This window comes from Polyodon spathula, chromosome 30, assembly GCF_017654505.1.
Source record: "Polyodon spathula isolate WHYD16114869_AA chromosome 30, ASM1765450v1, whole genome shotgun sequence".
In the NCBI taxonomy this organism is placed as follows: Eukaryota; Metazoa; Chordata; class Actinopteri; order Acipenseriformes; family Polyodontidae; genus Polyodon; species Polyodon spathula.
Window position 1 is genome coordinate 2962005 of NC_054563.1, and position 14120 is coordinate 2976124.

At 41.5% G+C, this 14120-nt stretch overlaps 1 protein-coding gene across 1 annotated transcript; it reads left to right on the top strand.

Annotated features, from left to right (window-relative positions):
* The first annotated feature begins 262 nt into the window (after positions 1–262).
* On the top strand, positions 263–13901 carry kcnj6 (potassium inwardly rectifying channel subfamily J member 6). Its single transcript, XM_041233204.1, has 2 exons — positions 263–1188; positions 13490–13901. Exons 1-2 carry the CDS (start codon positions 288–290, stop codon positions 13825–13827), a joined length of 1239 nt encoding a protein of 412 aa, XP_041089138.1. The 5' UTR covers positions 263–287; the 3' UTR covers positions 13828–13901.
* Positions 13902–14120: the final 219 nt, after the last annotated feature.

The following is a 14120-nucleotide window of genomic DNA, read 5'->3' on the forward strand; positions in this document are numbered from 1 at the left end:
CAAGAAGCTGCTTGATGAGATTCTGGGATCAATAAGCTACTAACAACCAAACGAGCAAGATGGGCCGAATGGCCTCCTCTCGTTTGTAAACTTTCTTATGTTCTTATGTTCCTAACTGTACAGCTCATGTTGCGATATTCTGTACATCCCTGGGCTCTATTTAAATGAGCTTGACAGCAACATATCAAAATACTAGGGCCCATTAAGTCTGTTAGATTCAAATATTGCTGCCTTTGACTGCTTTTTTTGTGTTATCCTTTTATCTACCAAGGTTAAACCCTTCAACAATGGAGCAGGATGTGGAGAGCCCAATCACCATCCGACAGCCCAAGCTGCCCAAACAAGCCAGGGATGACTTTTGCAACCAGAGGGCCGACAAGGAGAGAGCTAAGAGGAAGATCCAGAGGTACGTGCGCAAGGACGGGAAGTGCAACGTCCACAATGGGAACGTGAGGGAGACCTACCGGTACTTCACAGACATCTTCACCACCTTGGTGGACCTAAAGTGGAGATTCAACCTGTTCATTTTCGTCTTGGTCTACACTGTGACGTGGCTTTTTTTTGGCATGATCTGGTGGCTCATAGCCTACGTCCGAGGAGATCTGGAACACATCGGGGACAACCAGTGGACCCCTTGCGTCAATAACTTGAATGGCTTTGTCTCTGCCTTTCTGTTCTCAATAGAAACGGAGACCACTATCGGCTACGGCTACAGGGTCATCACGGACAAATGCCCTGAGGGAATCGTTCTGCTGCTGGTTCAGTCAGTCCTGGGGTCCATAGTCAACGCCTTCATGGTGGGTTGCATGTTTGTTAAGATCTCTCAGCCCAAGAAGAGGGCTGAGACGCTAGTGTTCTCTACCCACGCTGTCATCTCCATACGGGATGGCAAGCTGTGTCTGATGTTCAGGGTGGGGGACCTGAGGAACTCTCACATCGTGGAGGCTTCCATCAAAGCCAAGCTGATCAAGTCCAAGCAGACCAAGGAAGGCGAGTTCATCCCCTTGAACCAGACGGACCTCAACGTGGGCTACGACACGGGCGACGACCGCCTCTTCCTGGTCTCGCCGCTCATCATCTGCCATGAGATCAACGAACACAGTCCTTTCTGGGACATTTCCAAATCCCATCTGGCCAAGGAAGAGCTGGAGATCGTGGTCATACTGGAGGGAATGGTGGAGGCAACAGGTGAGGAGGGATCTAGGGATTCTTGCTTTAGTTTGCTTAGAATCAATGTGCCCTTGTCTCTGCGGATTTTGACACCTACTGGCATTACGCTTCTCTGACCCACTGGAGAAATAATGAGAATGTATGAAAAAAGGGACATTTTTTGAAAAGACAGGACAGGTAGCAATGAAAGAGAGACATGTTGATCTTCTACACAGCCATTTATAAGCCAGTTTGTATTATGTTTGTACTCCAGGGAAACATTGACATTGTTAATGTTACAGCTCAAACAACACATAGTTACATATAGGATCCCTTTAATTAAAAACTTGGAGTTGTTTATTTATAGCTTTGTGGTTGCAGACATTGCTTTCAAATTGGTGGATCACCGGGCCCTTGTGGATTACATTCAAACACAGGGAAACAGCGTGTGCTTATTTGATAAGTGAACTGAATAGGGATATTGTGTATGGTACTGAATCTGTGTCAACTGAGGCGATAAGTGAAAAAGCACTAAACATTTGCAAAGTTTACGATTGCACCTGCAAACACAGAGGTGAAACTGCCTGGTATTGTTGGGCAGAGTGCAGAGGATCACAGAGGTGAAACTGCCTGGTATTGTTGGGCAGAATGCAGAGGATCACAGAGGTGAAACTGCCTGGTATTGTTGGGCAGAGTGCAGAGGATCACAGAGGTGAAACTGCCTGGTATTGTTGAACAGAGTGCATAGGATCACAGAGGTGAAACTGCCTGGTATTGTTGAACAGAGTGCATAGGATCACAGAGGTGAAACTGCCTGGTATTGTTGAACAGAGTGCAGAGGATCACAGAGGTGAAACTGCCTGGTATTGTTGAACAGAGTGCATAGGATCACAGAGGTGAAACTGCCTGGTATTGTTGGGCAGAGTGCAGAGGATCACAGAGGTGAAACTGCCTGGTATTGTTGAACAGAGTGCATAGGATCACAGAGGTGAAACTGCCATTAACAGATCTAAAAAGGCAGGTGCAGGTCAGAGGATCACAGAGGTGAAAGTGCCTGGTATGTTTAAGAGTGCAGAGGATCACAGAGGTCAATTCATCATTAAAATACAAGAGGATAAGGTAACGTGTGTGACAGAGTGTAGGATCACAGAGGTGAAACTGCCTGGTTGTTATCAGAGTGCCTCCAAAGGCTGTGGCTACCAGAGTATTGGGAGGCTTTGGTAAGTTGGACAGAGTGCCGAGGATCACAGAGGTGAAACTGCCTGGTATTGTAGGGCAGAGTGCACAGGATCACAGAGGTGAAACTGCCTGGTATTGTTGGACAGAGTGCAGAGGATCACGTTTCATCACCATTAACAGATCTAAAAAGGCAGGTGCAGGTCAGACTTTACGGTTCAGTGCAGTATGTTTAAGAGCAGACATAAAGAATTCAATTCATCATTAAAATACAAGAGGATAAGCTAACGTGTGTGACAGGGTAGATCAGGTAGGTTTTATCTGGCCCTCCAAAGGCTGTGGCTACCACAGCATTGGGAGGCTTTTAAGTTTTCCGTTATCATTTGTTTATGTAAAGGGGTCAGTTTTTAGACACCTATTCTACTTTGGGATGTTTAATTGTAATTCCGTCTATGCCTATTGTATGGTTATAAACCATCTATAATGCTTTATTAATATTCTATAGCATAGTTATTAAGCATCTATTATACATTTATAAACCATTTATAAAACATTAATAAGGAGCATTTTAATATAAAGTGTTACCTTAAAGGCTTATAAAATGGCATGGACTCAGTAGTAAGAAGTGTTTAATTCTTAAAATGAATATGTTAAATATACAGTTATAAAGTGTTCCCCCTTTAAGAGAAATTAGCAGACTGTGTTATATGTGTTCCTCTTTATAAATAGAATGAAAGAGCTTTATGGCATTATGGGTCAGATAGGAGCCACGACCACTCTACCTTGTAACTGGTTCTGCAGTGAAAAGGGATGCCTTATAAAGAAGGAGCACTGGATAGATTACCGAATAACTCGCTTAGATTAAACCAGAGTAATGCATTTACCGGCTACTGTATTTTTAATTTTTTTTTTAAATAACATGCAAATTATTTACTGAAGCTAAATGCAGCCTTTTTATTAGTTCACAGCTATTCTTTTCCTGAAAACATTTTAACAGCTACCATCTGTAGCATGCAGCTTTTGGCATTGCTTTTGGTTCCTGCATTTTGTATGACTCACTTAGCCTGCAGTATGTGTCCACAAAGGAAGACCACTCTGTTGAGCAACGTGAGCTGATGAGATACCATGTTTATTGGGAAATATAATCAAACTGGTGACAGATCCAAGAGGAAACGAGACAAGAAGCCATCCTGGGGAATGAGTCTGGGTCTGGGAGTGTTGAAACTGATTACATTTGTTTGTCCAGATTGGTCTGAATGTCATGCTTTTTATTGTGCAGCTCACACATAAGCCAGTCCAATCATTACATTCTGAAATGTTCACAGCTTTTAGCTTTTTGTCTAAAACACTGTCACTGGAGTGAATTAGGAAACTATTGTCTATAACCGTCGCTGTGCAGCTACACTGTGTGCATCACTGCCATAAAATGAGCTGAACGCCTGGAACCAATAAATTAATTAATTTTATGTTTGCAAAATGAAGCCACAGTCCTCCTAGGGGAGACATTCACAAGACTAAAGGTAGTCAATTTACAGGCCCATTTGCAGAAACCTCTGTCTAAACACTGTGCATTAGATTGTGCTAATACACTACACTGCCTCCAATATGAGTGCTTAGCTTTTCATTTTAATCAAATTCAAAGTGGGTTGTTGGCAGGGTTAAAGAGATACAAATGCAGTATTTTTAAAGCAATTCATTTCCGGTATGGCTATGAAACCACGTGACCGCTTTGTGCTTCTGCAGTGTGCAAAATCAGAGCCCTTGTTGTTGGTGAAGCCAATACGAGACACACCACACAAAACCAACATATGAACCAGTCCCCTTCCTCATTTGAAAGGGCAATAAGCTTTTAGACTACCTCCAGGCTGCTTGAGGGCACTGCATTGGTGTATGACCTCTCTTTTCCACAGGGGGCAGCACATAGTGAAATATTCCCTCTCATTGTGACGCTGAACCCTGACAATGCATTCTTCAATTGTTTTTTGTACATGAACGCTGCTGTTAGGTGCTTGTGGTTGTTTTAAATGTCCCAGTACCTTGATGTCCTCTCTATCCTACATCCATTCTCATTGCCTGCACCTGCTGTACCACTGTACAATCGTATCCATTCAATGAGTGGGATCCTCAGTCAGGATATCTGGGGGGGGGGGGGGGGGGGGGCACCATTTGGGATAACACTTTATGAACATTACGTTAGACTCCCACCCCACTCATTTAAACAGTCAGCAGTGCAGGACCACACCCTGCTGTGCAGGACGGCAGCACTGGGGGAGCTCACCTTCAGCACACCTAGTGGAACGTTCGCTTCTCCCCATTCTGGTTCTCCTTGTCTTTCGCAATGTTGTGTTCAGAATTTGAACTGTTCATTTCTTCCTCTGTTTGTGCTCCTCCGCTTGTGTTCACAGTGGCTGCTGTGTTGCCACTGTACCAGCGGGTCCCTTGATCAGAAAATCAGTCTGTTTAAAGGATTGAAGGGGATTAAAAAGCACAGCCCTGATGGCTTCTATTTATCAAGCACTCTGAAGTAGATTCCCAGGCACATGTAGAATTCAAGCACTCTGAAGTAGATTCCCAGGCACATGCAGAATTCAAGCACTCTGAAGTAGATTCCCAGGCACATGCAGAATTTGCACCCTGGCAGCCATGTGATATGCAGTGAAGTAATGGTCAAGCCAAGGCTCCAACTCAGCGGATATCCCTTCCAACACCTCCACATAGCACAGGCCTCAAACAGAGGGAAGGGTATTCTTCCTTTGGAAAAATGAAACATCCTTACTGTGCGAACAGTCTACTGCCCGGTACAGTGCACTGTCCTGCAGTGTGTACATATGCTATGTTTTAGAACTTGATTTTAAGATCATAGGGATTACATTAGAGTTATGTCAAAGCTACCCTGGTAGCGGTTTGAAAGATACACCAGATAACAAAGACACAAAAAATGATGTAAAAACATTACAAAGAAACAATCATCAAATGAGCCTTTAATTAAAACAATACAACTAGATGTGTTTTTGTAGTATAAAATTAGAGGAAACCAACCTTACTGGTTTTAACATGCTTAAATAAACACACAAATACAGCCTGCAAGGTTTCCAATAGAGTTTTAATAGCATTATTTTACATGCTTTTTAAATTTAGAAAATGCGCACCTATTATACTTCCTTCTTAAGCTTTTCCACTTATTAGCAGCTTGTGATGTTGCCATAGCAACAATAATGACTACTTCTGAACCGAGGAAGAAAACCATGAGGGCTCAAAACAGACCAGGTTTCTGACAAGCCTCTGCAGTTATGCAACTGCAAAGACCTGTTATCTAACGGACAGTGTGCAGGCCTGCATGCATCACATGGGTGTGAAAACATATACAGTATATATAACATGGGCATATATATATATAAGCTAATTGCCACTTTCCTGAACATTTGTGTTTTCCGAAGGCCATTTGGTTAGTTACACAGCACTGGCCCCTGTGCAGAGATAAATACTATGTCCATGCACTAGGGGGTACCTTTATTAAATACAAAGATTAAATTATGTCAACATGTGTGAAAAGGTTACAGTATGATTTATGATTTATGTCTAACACTGATTTCGTTTTTTATTTTAAATGTATTGGTTTCATGTTCCTAAACATGCATAATGACACCCCTACTCCTGCGCCAGACCAGCCCGTAAAGAGTCAGACGGATCGTTTTGAAATCAGGCTGTGTTACTGGTTTAGTTCAGTTCTTGGCAGCTCAGTGGATGGTGTGTTGTGTATATGCTGCTGTTTTAAGCACCAGTATTCTAATCAAGCAGTAGAACCCTGACTGGAGGGCATTGATGAGTGGTGCCCGCCTGCATCAGGATGGTAAGGTCGAAGTTTAGATTCTAGGAAACAAGTCAAAATGGGCTCCTCTGCATTTGTGGTTATAGAGCTTTTAACCTCCTCTCATCTCACTGACAGGGGACAGAATCTGCATTGGCACTGCATCACACAACACTGCCCCTTACACCTTGCAGGCAATCAGTATTACCCTTTTGAAGAATGCATAGAGATCCAAACTGTTCACGGACCACTAGGTTAGGGTTTTTCATTCATTTTGAATTATACAGCAGTAAATAGAGGGGTTTGACATATGTTAGGAAACCTACCAAAACACTGTAAACAGGCTGTGAAGCTACAAAGCCAGTAATGCCAGGAATCTGGTAACTCAGTATTGCAGCAATAGAGCCCACTCAGAATGATAGTAAACAACACACAACAGCAAGGAAAAAAAAACATAGAACATGCTCCGTTATTAAAAACCAATTCCCCCCACTAGAAATATATAGATCAAGTCTATACGCTGAATCAGAGAGCTCCCTGCTGTTGAGAATCCTTAAAAGGCAGTTTTAACATCTAGACATCTTTCTGCACCGAATACACACCAGGAGCTGTCCTGCATGGACTTTGCAGGGGTGTTTCCAACAGGACTTGTTTCTGAGCAACAATTACAACAGCAATTCCACAGTAGCTGCAAATCTAAAGACTTAAATCAACTGGGCATTAGGTTTTATTTAAATATTGTGTTCTGTGTTTTTGTCCTGCATGAGTTTTAGTGTTTTAATGCATATTCTGTGTGAGTCAGAGTGATTAAGCTTTTTGTTTTCACTGCAGTCAAAGACACACTGCCCAGGTTAATGTTATACCTCTGGCACTAATGGAAGCTGTTGTATTCAGGTATCTTGTCTTCAGAAAGTGCACACCCAAGTTTGATAGAACTTTGCGAAAGTATATATTCTTTATACTAGTTAATCAAGATAATCCTAATAATTTCACAACAAGTTATTTAGCATACTCTTACCTGATTGTCTAATAAATGCTTATTTGTTACAATTATGCTAGTTTTGTTACATTTACAGATACATTTTTTCCCCCACTTAAGTACAATCTCACAGATTTATTTTTCCTTTTGTTTTGTTGCAAATTGCAATAAGCTATAAATTTGTCCCCACACACCCACTTTAGAAAACTGGAGGAAAGGCAAATTGAGCGTTTTGGTAGCCCTTATTACTTGCCACTGGATCTCACTGGCTCCCTGGCCACTCAGCAGCCCTGAGCTTCCTTTTCTGTCCCTTAGACCCAGCTAGAGGAGGAGAGGTAGGAGGCGGCAGTGTTATTAGCCCATTGAAATTCAGACAGCGAAAAGCTGCTGTGTTCCTGTGCCACTGTGCCACAGGAGAATGGGAAGACAGAGAGAGAGAGATGCAGAAACCTGGCTACAGAATGGAACTAACAGCCATGGCAGATTTATACAATCTATATCACCTGAACGAGTGTGTCACCTGCTGGTACCTGCCATTAGACCCCTCCAGGACACTTTGTAATAGCTGTAACCTCTTGAATGAGCCATCAGCTGCAGTTAGCAGCTGGTAACATTAGTACCTTTAGTCCCCTTCTTCTCATTTGATGCTGGCAGATGAGAATTTCAGTCTGCTGTCCATGGTGCTGAACCTGTGTCTCTTTGTGAGGAGTGGGGAGGGCTGTATATCCCTGGGTTGTATAGCTGCACTATATGTAAACATCAGAGGAATTTAAATTTTTATCAAGGGGTTTGTAAATAATATGGATGTAGTGACAAAAATCACTTTACCTTTAAGGTGGTTCCAGTTACTATTGTTTCTTATAGGCTTTGTACCACCTAGTGGCCATAAACTGATCCATTCATTTCAATATTTGCCTTAAAGGGAAAGTCAAATTTGATTTATCTTTCGATTTCTTTTGACAACTAATTCACTTCATGGAAATGCCATTTTAATGCACCTGTTTCATTTCAAAGGTTTATTTTATTCTTAAACAACTATAAGCACTGGCTCACCTGCTGCAATGCAGTTTATCCTTTAAAAAGAGCTGCATCATCCTCAGGAACATATGCAGTTTATCCTTTAAAAAGAGCTGCATCATCCTCAGGAACGTATGCAGTTTATCCTTTAAAAAGAGCTGCATCATCCTCAGGAACGTATGCAGTTTATCCTTTAAAAGGAGCTGCATCATCCTCAGGAACGTTTGCAGTTTCACAGTGACCGCACACAAGAATATTTCAATGGTCAAGAGCTGGAGTTGTTTCAATTCAATTCAATACTTTCCATGTGAGAGATGTGGATTTGGTCTGTAAAACTGAAAATATACAGTACCGTCAATATTGGTTCACCATGTCAAGAGACGTAAAGTAAAATTAAATTAAGCCAGACATGTACAGTGCAGGACCCACCAGCAAGAAGGGCAGTCTGCTGCTGAAAATGATGTATTTGGTAATTATTGTTTCTATGCTTTCATTTGCAAAACTGCATAATTGTCACATTGCTTCTTGTGATTAGCGCTATTGTGTTGAGTTAATTTGAGCCGCGTATGGGAGGGAGTGAGCCGGGCTGGCAGTGTGCTGCAGCTGGCACAGACAGAAGGTCAGGGTATTGAGTGGAGGGGAGTGGGGTGGGTGTGTCGGAGAGTGCAGGGTATGGAGTGGAGGGGAGTGAGGTGGGTGTGTCGGAGAGTGCAGGGTATGGAGTGGAGGGGAGTGGGGTGGTGTGTCGGAGTGTGCACGGTATGGAGTAGAGAGGAGTGGGGTGGATATTTCAGAGAGTGCAGGGTATTGAATGGAGGGGAGTGGGGTTGGTGTGTCAGAGAGTGCAGCGAGATTTGAGGGAAACAAGCATAAACAAAATGACAGGAGATCTTGTGATCCGTAAAGGTATGCTTTCAGTTCCCATCACATGAAGGTTTAAAAAAGGGGGCCCTGTGGCCTTCAGATCAATATATGGTCACATGTAATGGATTGTGAAAGGATGCAATTGAAGGGTGGAGAAGACCTGTCACACACACACACACACACAGAATGTGCCTTTCAGAACCAGAGTGGCAGACAGTATGTTCTAGTGTTGTTAAAAAAATTGCTTACAGTTACATGTACTGTATTCTCGAAGGACAGCAGCACTATAATTAAAAATGATCTGAACAGAAGCATAGTATGTTTAGGGCTTTCTGGTTGTATGTGACTCAGTGGCTATGAATGAAATCCAGGATCAAGGGAAGGAAAATGACTTTTTTAACAGGTGATAAACCAACAGCTGCAGCTAGGAGCAGATCAATTATTGTGCAGAGCAATTCCTTGCTAGTTTTATACTCTTAATTGTTTTTTTTTTATTTGTTTCAGAAAATGTATCTTTGCCCTTGCACTTTAAGAAGAAAGTGAGCACACTGCAAATGCTTCACCCCCTGTAATTTGTCTAGTCAATGTACTGTAACGTCCATCCCTGCATTCATCAATTACCACTTGTTGCTGACCACACAACTATTTAACAGCTAACTGGTCAAGGCATTGTATATGGCTCACATGGTCACAAGCTGCGGCTCCTTGGTATAACAGTGCCCCATGTTTTACTCGCACCTTCCAGATCTAAATCCTCTGCCATTGGGCCAGGATGCATTCCATTTACCTGCAGCATCTGTACATCCTATACATGGCAGTGTTTACCAAAGACTATGAGATTTTTCCTATTGTATTTAAAATATTCCTGTCATATATTACTGGTCTTTTTTCCCCTTTAATCAATATTAAATACAAAGTATCAGCTTGTGACCCACATGTCACCTTTCACCTTTTGACCCAATCCAGTTGTTCAAAAAAAGAACTACTGGGCTGTCATCCTACTGTAGACAAATACACCCTGAGAACATGAAAGGAGGCTTTATTACTTCAAAAGGAAGATGTGCATACATTGCCTCTGAGACTAGTAAACTATTTGAATGCATCTGAGTTATTTAGCAGAAGTAGAAGTGCCTGATATCTCTTGGAACTCTTCCTTGTTTGACACATGAGAATTATTATGAAGGGTAAGCATCAGGGGCCTGCGGAGGGTTGATAACGGAAACAATTGGGAATATAAATGCAGGGATGAGAGATCTCTGATCTCACAGTGCGCTGCCGTGGCAGTTTTTATAGACTTTCACCAGGATTTCAGCAGCGATGTGGATTAATGCACTGGAGAGCTGGAGCTGAGCCCTGCTGGGACCCACACAGCAAGGCAAGAACTGCTGGTATTCAGTTGAACTGCTGGTATCTCTGCCAGATCTGATTTTAAGTGGGGTCAGCTGTTCATTAACATTTTACAGCTGCTGCCCGGTCTATCGGTTTTTACTTCATTCACTATTTGTTTGTGCATTTCCAACAGGAGGCGGTGTGGTCCAGTGGTTAAAGAAAAGGGCTTGTACCAGGTTCAAATCCTGGCTCACTCATTGACTCATTATGTGACCCTGAGCAAGTCACTTAACCTCCTTGTGCTGTGTCTTTCAAATGAGATGTTGTAAGTCTCTGTAAGTTGCCTTGGATAAAGGTGTCTGCTAAATAAGCAAATAATAATAGTATATGCAGATCCTTATATTGATGGGATATAGTCATGTGAAATATATTTGTATTAGATTGTTTGAGTCAGCTATAGTTTGGATCAGATGTTAATGACATCATACTAAGATTGGCTATACTGTTTAAGTATTCTTATTGAACTATATGTTATTCAAATGTATGGAGTACTGTGTAAGATACAAGCTGATATTCACCCTTTCAAGGCCAGAAGGGCCAATAATCCCCCCTGCTGGGTACCCACTCTGACCTCTCACGGAGTGCATTGTATTGCACAGCACACTACAATATTCTATATATTATATATAGTAGACCCTGATAGAATATATAAGGTGGCCTGTAGCAGATGCAGTATCTCTTGTATCTGAGCTCTCATGGGGTGGATATCAGCTTAAGCCCTACAGAATCCTGTAAAATATTCTGTGTATTTCGTATGCGATTGTGTTTGCATGTCAGTGTAAAGTGGTTTTGCTTGTTTGTGGTGCAAGGTAGCTCTGCCCCTGCAGTTCATGCTGATTTCAGCACAATATGAGCTGACCCAAAGACGTGATGTCTTTCAGTGTTTTGGTCCTCTTAAATAAGAAAGCAACACTAACAAAACATCAAATATCATCACTAGCTGTGGGCATTGTTCCACAATTTCACCTTAAATCACCTGTGATATCAACATCTGAAGCAAGGAAGAAGTCTCTAGTCCTGGAGTTCAGATGCACTGAGGCATACTGAGAAATGGAATTATACACAGAGTTCTAGATACAGCGATCCATTTATAAAGCATTTACAATAAAAAGAATGTAGTGCTAATAACAGTTTTGATGATTAGTAACAGGTTACAGCAGTTTATTATAATTACAACATGTTGATAACACACTAACTATACCGACTCTTATATACGTCTGACAGACCTTTATTACACTATATTTCTGGATACTGTTTTAATAATTAATATCTATCAAATTCAGTTCATAACATATTTTATAGCACATTTGATGTATGTTTTATTGGCTGTTTATAACACATTCTGAAATGGTTTTGCATAGAGGGTGATGGCAGACTCAAGCACTTGCATCAGATTGTTTGAGAAGCACAGTTTACATATTTGAGAAGGCTGCTGGGAGTTGCTGCTACAGTACTATGAGGATAACCTTGCACTGCTCAGTGCATTGCAATACAGTCCCAGTTTGTACACTAGAGACACTCAATGTATTCATCTAGCACCTCTTTTCAGCTGGTGTTGCTTGGATTAGGTTATTATTCATGGGGTTGTTTTTTCCTTGCATGTTGTGATTTATTTGAACATTGCACTGCAATACGTAACACTCATTTTTGACAATTGCTTGGTCTCATTTTACACCCTCAAGGTTGCATTGCAGGCCTGTTTGTGATTTACAATCCAGAGCAGATTGCCCCTCTTATAGTACAGTATGTATATGCAAGAGGACTCTGATCAAACAAAGACACTACATGAACCCAAGCTGCAGGACGGAGATCAGAAATCTACTCAATGAATCCAGTCAGCAGTGAAATGCAGTCCTGTAATTATAATTCAGTTTGACAGCACTATAATTATAGCCCAGTTTTAGACTTGAACGGGAATTTAATGGCACATTTTTAAAAGCTTGTTTCTAGATCTATTTTCATTAAGAGAAGGTCAAGTGTAATGTTTTTTTTCTAACAAGAACCTTTTTATCTTTCAATCTAGCCTTTTTTTTATTATGACACTACAGCTTTACATTAATAATTTAGCTAGGGACTTGAACCCTCAACCAGCATGCATTATATGCCTGTGTTTTTTTTTTAACTGGTTCATTAAAACATTACTGAAATATTGAACACATTGACAGCAGCATTAATCAAATTTACTCTTTGGATTTTTAACTGAATTTTTTAATTTAAATTTGATTTGTTTTAGCGGAAGATTAGTTGAAGATTATTCTGAGCATGCAGTGAAGGGCATTCAATTTAGGCTGCTGTCTGGATATAAAATACAGTGTCCAGGAAAAAAGTGTTGGACCACCTCGGTGTGTGGGAGTGTAGCATTTGTTGCCCGTTTTACCCAACACTCTTCAATATTGGTATCCCTTAATAGACAATCGTCATATACTCAAAAAGTTTTATTGATGAAGCCATCGCACCAGATCAGAGGTGATGTTTTATTTTTTGTAGGAATGACAAACGACTTTTGGTAGTAGAACACTTATTAGCAGTTAACCCTTCTCAGGTTCCTTATTTCCTTGATATTGCTGGATCCCAGAATTTTCTGTGTAATCGTCTCCTCTTCAAAAAAAGATTTTCGTAAGCAAGATGTCCCACAACTGTAGTGACTCCGTAAATGCGATCCGTTTAACACCAGAACAGAATGACTGGGTGGGAAATGTGTTCTTTGTTCGAATAACTAGAAGGGGTTTCTCCAATTTTAACTGACAAAACACATACAGCATTATTTGATAGATGTCTTGTCAGCACCCACTGCAGAAACCTTTGGGCTTTTTTTAAAATATTTTTTATATGTCTGTCTTTGTTGTCATCACTTAATCAAAATTAAAGAGCCCTGGACATTTCTGAAATAAATTGAACCCAAGCTTGGGCAGCTTGAAGAATTATGTCATGGCGTTTGGGGTGACTTGAGATAAAGAAACTGAAATACTAATAAGAAGGAACACACTGTGTGTGGTACTGTAAAGAAACTGCACGTACACTGCTTTACACAGTGTTTGTATGTCCACTACCAATGCCGTTTTTATGAAATATATAAATGTATTTGTTTTTTTTTTCCTCCAAATTAGGGATGACGTGCCAAGCCAGGAGCTCCTATGTGGCGAGTGAGATCCAGTGGGGCTATCGCTTCTCGCCAGTTCTGACGCTGGAGGACGGGTTCTACGAGGTGGACTACAACAGCTTCCACGAAACCTACGAGACGAACACACCGCCCTGCAGCGCTCGGGAGCTGGCAGAGATGACAACCCGAGCGGGGATGCCTGTCTCCTGGTCAATCAGCAGCAAACTGAACGAGCAAGCCGAGCTGGAGACGGAGGAGCAAGAGGAGAGGAGAAGTCACGGCAACCAGGACCAAACAGAGCAGAACGGAGACGTCGCCAACCTGGAGAACGAATCGAAAGTGTAATAAAACTGGAAGGCATGAAACGAAACAGAAACGGGGAATCTCAGCTCCCTGAAAATGCCTTTTTTGGTCTTGTTTTTTTTCCCTGACATGAACCTACTCCAACCTTCCACCTTTCGAAGTGCTTTGGAATGCTCTGCTTTTTTCGAAAATGTCAAATCATCAGTCCAAAGAGCGTCTCGCAAAGTGCTCAAGAGACAAATCTCAGAATGACTTCATATATAATAATAATTATAATATTATAATAATAACTGCTGGGCCGTGCGCACGCGTAAACATCGCAGTTTTTTTTTTTT

Bases quoted from the DNA above. Each gene is read 5' to 3' on its own strand.
- kcnj6 (XM_041233204.1), top strand. From the start codon at position 288: ATGGAGCAGGATGTGGAGAGCCCAATCACCATCCGACAGCCCAAGCTG. The intron at 1,189-13,489 runs GTGAGGAGGGAT...CCTCCAAATTAG, and splicing joins GGGAATGGTGGAGGCAACAG to GGATGACGTGCCAAGCCAGG.